This window comes from Psammomys obesus, unplaced genomic scaffold, assembly GCF_907164565.1.
Source record: "Psammomys obesus unplaced genomic scaffold, mPsaObe1.curated_primary_1811, whole genome shotgun sequence".
NCBI lineage: Eukaryota > Metazoa > Chordata > Mammalia > Rodentia > Muridae > Psammomys > Psammomys obesus.
The window spans coordinates 474,373-481,386 of NW_026596155.1; the positions used below are offsets into that span (position 1 = coordinate 474,373).

A 7,014-nucleotide genomic window follows, 5' to 3' on the forward strand; every position below is an offset into this window, starting at 1 on the left:
CTGTCACTGCTGCTGTCACTGTCACTGTCGCTGCTGTCACTGTCGCTGCTGTCACTGTCACTGCTGTCACTGTCACTGCTGTCACTGTTGCTGTCACTGTCACTGCTGTCACTGCTGCTGTCACTGTCACTGCTGTCACTGCTGTCACTGTCACTGCTGTCACTGCTGCTGTCACTGCTGTCACTGCTGTCACTGTCACTGCTGCTGTCACTGCTGCTGTCACTGTTGTCACTGCTGTCACTGCTCTCACTGCTGTCACTGCTCTCACTGCTGTCACTGTCACTGCTGTCACTGCTGTCACTGCTGTCACTGTCGCTGCTGTCACTGTCACTGCTGTCACTGCTGTCACTGCTGTCACTGCTGTCACTGTCGCTGCTGTCACTGTCACTGTCACTGCTGTCACTGCTGTCACTGCTGTCACTGTCACTGCTGTCACTGTCACTGCTGTCACTGCTGTCACTGCTCTCACTGCTCTCACTGCTCTCACTGCTGTCACTGTCACTGCTGTCACTGCTGTCACTGCTGTCACTGTCGCTGCTGTCACTGTCACTGTCACTGCTGTCACTGCTGTCACTGCTGTCACTGCTGTCACTGCTGCTGTCACTGTCACTGCTGTCACTGTCACTGCTGTCACTGCTGTCACTGCTGCTCTCACTGCTGTCACTGTCGTCACTGCTGTCACTGTCACTGCTGTCACTGTCACTGCTGTCACTGCTGTCACTGCTGTCACTGCTCTCACTGCTCTCACTGCTGTCACTGCTCTCACTGCTGTCACTGTCACTGCTGTCACTGCTGTCACTGTCACTGCTGTCACTGTCACTGCTGTCACTGTCACTGCTGTCACTGTCACTGTCACTGCTGTCACTGTCACTGCTGTCACTGTCACTGCTGTCACTGTCGCTGCTGTCACTGTCACTGTCACTGCTGTCACTGTCACTGCTGTCACTGTCACTGCTGTCACTGTCACTGCTGTCACTGTCACTGTCACTGCTGTCACTGTCACTGCTGTCACTGTCACTGCTGTCACTGTCGCTGCTGTCACTGTCACTGTCGCTGCTGTCACTGTCACTGTCACTGCTGTCACTGTCACTGCTGTCACTGTCACTGCTGTCACTGCTGCTGTCACTGCTGTCACTGCTCTCACTGTCACTGCTGTTGTCGTGGTCACTGCTTTCTGACTGGTCCTTGTCATCACTCTCACTGTTCCCGTCTCCATTGCTGTCACTGTCATCAGCATCGCTGCTGTCACCCTCTGCCCCATTGGAGTCACTGACGTCACCATTATCAGTTGACTCGTCAGAGCTGTAAGAAGCATCCCCATGGCTGTCGCTCTCATTTTCACTCTCCGAGCCAGCATCGTCACTTCCGTTAGATTCGTCGCTGCTGTTGGGGTCGTCTCCTTGCATCGATGCGTCATCGAAATCGTAACTGTCACCCACGTCACTGTCGCTGCCGCTGCTGATCTTGCTGTGTCCTGCTTTATGGAGGGCTTCTGGTTTCTCAGCAGCTCCTTGGGGCTTGTCAGACTCCCCTTGCTTTGGGTTGTTTCTCTTGTCCACTTCCATCCCGTCGGATCTGTGGCTGTCTTTATTCTCACTGGGCTTCCCAGACTCTTTGGTAATATTGCTTTTGTTGCCTGTTTTGGGACCTTCCACTTCTATTCCCTGGAGAACAATACAAAGAAGGATGGATAATTAGTGAATATTTTCTGCAAAACTCCATGGTTCAAGGAAAATGAACTTAGGAATAGGACTCTGGCTGTCAGTGCCAGCAGAGAACCACACAAGCCTGCTTATCTAACAGGAAGTGCTCCATCTCGGGGTTTAAGTCCTCATAAACCATCCAGGGCTCTACCCCTTAGGAACTTGGATTGGACAGAAGCCTGAGGTAAGTATCAGAGGGAGTTTGTGTAATGTGTGTGACACTAACAAAATGTTTTACACAAACATCACTGAATAACTATTCAGCTTGACATTCTGGCTAATTTTTCAGAAATTTCTGAATTTTTAAAAATTCTCCTATATCAAAGTCTATAAGGACTTCAGCTTTCTCATTAAAATACTCAGTGTAGCTAAACTAGTACTCAGATGCTTAGCACAACGTTTTTATGTTTTGCTTGGGGTTTTATTTTGTGTTCCTCTGGATTTGTTGCTGTCGTTTTGTACAGTCATCTGAGCGTGGAGGTCAGGGTGTAAACCACTGTTGAAAGGAACCAGTTTAGAACTAACCTGATCTTCGCTCTTCCCAGGGGGACATGCGTCTGACGGGCTGGTGATTCCACTTCCTGTATCTCTGTTGTCTTTGTGAATGAGCTTCTGGTTTTCTTGCATTGTTGGGCTACCATTGCCTTCTTCAGTGCCATCGTTCTCCTCGCTGCTAGAGGTGTTGTCGCCGTCACATCCATTTGGGGGGTCTTCTTTCTCGTTAGAGTAATCGTCTTCACTACTGACTGAACTCTGACCTCTGCTGCCATGTTTTCCCCCATGTGACTGGCCCTCCTTCCCCTTACTGTCATCATGGCCTCCCTTTCCATCTTCTGCTCCTGTGCCCTCATCATCCCCAGAGCCTGTGACTTCATCCTCTTCTTCCCCATCCCCACTAGGATCCTCATCAGTATTGTGGAAACCATCTTTTCCAATGCCTGGTGTCACCTCAGCCCCCTTGTTCTCATTTCCCTCCCCTTCTCCCTGAGGTGCTGCTTCGTGTGTAGCAACCCCACCCTCATGTATTCCAACTTCATGGTTTGTACTGTTTTCGCTTCCAGCTACTTGGGGTCCATTTTCCTGGACAAAGGCAGCATCTCCACTGTGGCTCACATTGCTAGCACCCACAGTTTTTGTGCCCTGGTCAGCCTGTCCATTTACGTCACTCTCCTTCGCTTCCCTGTTTTCAGTGAGGTTCACTTGGCCCCTAAGGCCATTGGCTGTGCTATTCTCTCCGTGTGCATGGATCCCACCGTGAGCATATGTTTCTACATTCTCGTTTTCATCGGCAGTGTTCCCCTGCTCATTTGCTAAAATGGGCTTTGTGAAATTCTTCCCTCCCACATCTACCGGCTCAGAGCCGTTCCCTTCTCTGTTGTAACTGTCCTTGGTATGTAGCTGCTGTCCTACTTCACTCCCATTTGGGGGGTCACTGCTGTCTTCAGTGGTGTTACCAATATGTAACTCATTCTGGAAAAGAGACACAGTTCAAAATCAATTATGGGTTATCATTTTCAAATAAAGCCAACTAAAAAAAAAATGGGTGGAAACATTAAAGAAAGTAATAGAGTATAAAAGCAGCTTAAAAACAGAAAAAGAAAAAAAACTTTCAGGTTTGTATCTCTTACCTGTGCTGCAGTTCCTGAATGTGCTACAAGAGGTACAGGCACAGACTCTTCGACCAGGTGTCTTTCCAACAGTACTATCTGAGGAACCTGCCGAGATAAAAAAAAAAAAAAAAAAAAAAAAACACAGATATTACACAGGTTCTTGCTTTATGAAGAAGAAAAGATGTAACCCAAAGGATGGAGCATAATCTGGCCATGCAGAGAAGAAAAGTAGCCTGTTGCTGTGCTTATGTGGAGTTTCAAGCTGGGCAAATGAGGATTTTTATAAAGTTGCCATCAATCAGCCCAACCCCCTCAAACAATAGTGAGTGTGGGGTTCTGGAGAGGCAACATCAAGTAATTGCTACTCCCAAGCCCAGCAAGAGTGAGCTTGAAGCGCTTACAAAAATCCTCAACTACAGAAACAACACATATCCGCTTATATGGAATCATATGGAAATGCCAGTCATAAAAGCTAGCTAATAAAATTACAAATGGTTCTGTATTTGTACCTATTTTTATGCTCCAGATTTTCCACTGTGAACATATAACTAACATACATGAAACACTGATTGGATCATATGTTGACAAATCTGACTTTTATGTCTTGTTCTTTCTTCAATTTTTCCAAAACAGTATATGCTGTGTCAACATTAAAAGGAGATTGGTGTGCAATGAGGCGGGGTAGACAGCACCTCCATGACTTCTGAGCAGTGAATTAGTTTGAATAAAGAGGTATCATCCTCTGAGAAGACATGTTTCAGCAGGAAGAAAGGAAACATGAATTGGTTGGTTGAAATTTTCCTTTTATTGAGACTCCAAACAACATCACATAATAGTTTTGATGCAAAACTAAGATTTAGATACAAGTGTTCCAGCTCAGCTTCTCTGTAAAACCTTAAGGAAATATTCAGTATTTCGATATGGGGCTAAAAGATACAGCAAAGGAAGAAGGCTTGATGAGGAAGATGCACTTACGGGAATGGCCCATGCAGCTGCCCAGATGCAAATATATATAATTATCTTCATTTTCCTTATGAATAGCAATCAGTGTCTGTTTAGAACAAAGAATGCCACAGAATGGTTCAGAATGTGAAAGATGAGAATCACAGTAATTCGTTATTTCGGTCTTTATACATCTGCCTGTTCTAGGGCAGGGAGAGAGTACTAGTATGAAAAGACTCCCCAGGCCCCAGAATAACCGTGACGGGCTTGTTCCTGTGCTGCTATCCATGAGCGTAGTGCCTCTCTTCCTCTGGATTAGCTCTGAGCAGTGTTGACTAATTCTACTAAGAGTGGACTGAGAAGATAAAGCACCTTGACTCTCACCCGGCCTCCAGAGCTGGGCTACAAACACTGTCAGGGGAAGAAATCTGCAAGCTGAGCGAGCTTAGGCTGGGAGAACCAACACAGCATTTGCTCTCAGGTCCCAAATTCAAATTCTTCCCCTGCTATCTGTCGTCTGAGCTTGAGGGCTTTGGGTGGCTTTGCTGGGCTTTTGTTTCCTCAGGGCTGGAGCCTCAGACTATCCCATGGGTTGGCAGAAAAAACACGCCTGGAAGCTCGCTGGAGGTATCTTCAGCTCTTGCACACAGCCAGCAGCCTGTGCGAGCTCACTGGCAGCGCACGGTGCTGAGTTACCTAGCTGCCCTACGTCCCTCTGCACTGGTCCCTGAGCCCAGGTGAGCGGCCTGATTATCACTGTCTCCAGATACAAAGACACCTTGCAAAGCTTGCTGGTTAAGAAGTCCTTCTGCTTCTCCAGGTGCTCTCTAGTCTCCTACTGAACGAGGGAGCTTCTGAGAGCAAAACCTTTCACCCCTGTTACAATGCAAATTCACAGTCAGATATGTATTTTTCATACACTAGAAGAGAACTTATAAAACATAAACATCTATGTGAATCAAAAATGTAGATTCCTAGTTTCTAAGAGTTAATTTCTGTTGTGGTATTGTTACTATAGAAAGGACCGTTTTCTCCCATTTTGTGATCCTTCCACAAGACTTAGTGATTACAATCTTGCATGCCATAAAATGGCCTTGATTAAGTTCAGGGTTAATAGTGAGTGAAGTGGAATAAAACATCAGTGCATGTATATTAAGAACTACTGCTTCACAGGTGTGAGCGCACAACTCCAGGGCCTCTATAAGAAGGCTTTGCCCTTACAGCTGTGAAGAGAGAGCTAAGAAGGGCTGGGGTTCCTTCAGTTATTCTGCAGGCTGAATGAGGCTCAGGTGCCTTGAGACAGAGCCCTGGGGCTGGGGTGAAGGCATCTATCTACCATCTGTTTACCACACTGTACTTGGCAAGTCCAGACCCAGTTAGGATGCACAGAAGGGCTGTCCCCACTGTGACTGGGAGGTTTCTGGTCCTGGAAAGGCACCCGCCATAAAGTCAATGGATATCTACATCTCATTTCTACCCCCCATGCCTGTCTTTCCTCTCCAGCACTGCCGTCTGTGATACTTGCACCTGTTGGCAAGGCAGGTCAGCAGTGTCAAAGGCCCCAGTGGAAACAGCCAATGCATTCAAACTGAGGAACCACCTTTAAATCATCTCATTTATCATCACACATTAGATAGCATGCAGTGATTCGCAAGTGAGGTGAATATACCAGTATGAAGACAGGGAAACACCAGGCCTAATTATCGGGGCCTTGTTGGAATGCCTGAGGTAGACATTTGACAACTGAGCTGTCTTCACGGCATTGGGACAGCAGGCACCAGACTGCGCAAGCCCAACTGGAGACAGCTGGGCATGGGGTCCCCCTCTTGTGGGAGACTGGAGGGCTATGGGTAGCTGATAGGTGCTGGGGCGAAGGAAAGCAGTTTTCTCTAGAAATATAGCCCCTGCTGCTTGGTCAACTATGATCCAGGGGATGGACGCACATCCCAGAATATTCGCACAAACTGGTTATGATGTTTTGGTTTTGGTTTGGTTTTAACAGAAAGGGCACAAAGTTGTATGAACAAAGGAAGGTAGATCTGGGAAGAGTTCAGGGAGATACGAACGTGACCAGAACATTACAGTATAAATTTCTCAAGAAACTAATAAAAATATTTATAAGGATAGTTAAAACATGAGTTATCTATTTTTTTTTTACCAGAACCATTCAAAGTGACAACAAAAACTAAATTTCCACCTTCGTTTTTGACATGTCTTTGTTTTTCTAAGCCCATTATTGTGAAGTTTGAAGCAAAAAAAAAAAAAAATAGTTTGATGGAAATCAGACTGGTACAAATTCTACATAGAATTGTTTGAGAGTTTACTTTTAGGTCCTTCTTATCAAATGCCAGGAAAATTACTTTCCCAGGCCCGAAGTTGATTTTGAATCAAGATACTAAATTTAAATAGAGATTCATTTATTTGGTTCAGTCAGAAAACATCTGAAGACTAATATCGGCCAGATGCTGAGCCCTGGAAAAGCCCATAACCCTTCCTCCTCGCTATATGGCTTTAATTGTACACACTGGGCAGGCTGAAGCCGTGAAGAACAGTGATTAAGTCAAATCCCCAAACCCAGGTTATCTCTCGGGAAGAATTGGTGTTTGGATGCTGCCAGCATGCCTGCTCCAAGAGGAAGACAGTACATGATCCTTCTTAAATCCCATCACTCCCTACATTCCAACGATGGGGCTGGAAAATGCCCTTGACTCAGTTTAATGCTCTTAAACATACTTTCCTGGATAATAATAACAGTAATA

The 7,014-nt window shown here is 46.1% G+C and overlaps 1 protein-coding gene across 1 annotated transcript in view; it reads right to left on the minus strand.

The window, feature by feature from the left end:
• The window catches only part of Dspp (dentin sialophosphoprotein), a 4,508-nt gene extending 169 nt beyond the window's left edge, over positions 1-4,339 (minus strand). The window contains exons 1-4 of the mRNA XM_055594633.1: positions 4,289-4,339; positions 3,332-3,418; positions 2,229-3,173; positions 1-1,664 (exon numbers count right to left, since the gene is read on the minus strand). The exon at positions 1-1,664 is cut by the window's left edge and continues 169 nt beyond it. Of these exons, the coding sequence (XP_055450608.1) occupies positions 1-1,664; positions 2,229-3,173; positions 3,332-3,418; positions 4,289-4,339 (2,747 nt within the window). The remainder of the gene's footprint in view (positions 1,665-2,228; positions 3,174-3,331; positions 3,419-4,288) is intronic.
• Positions 4,340-7,014: the final 2,675 nt, after the last annotated feature.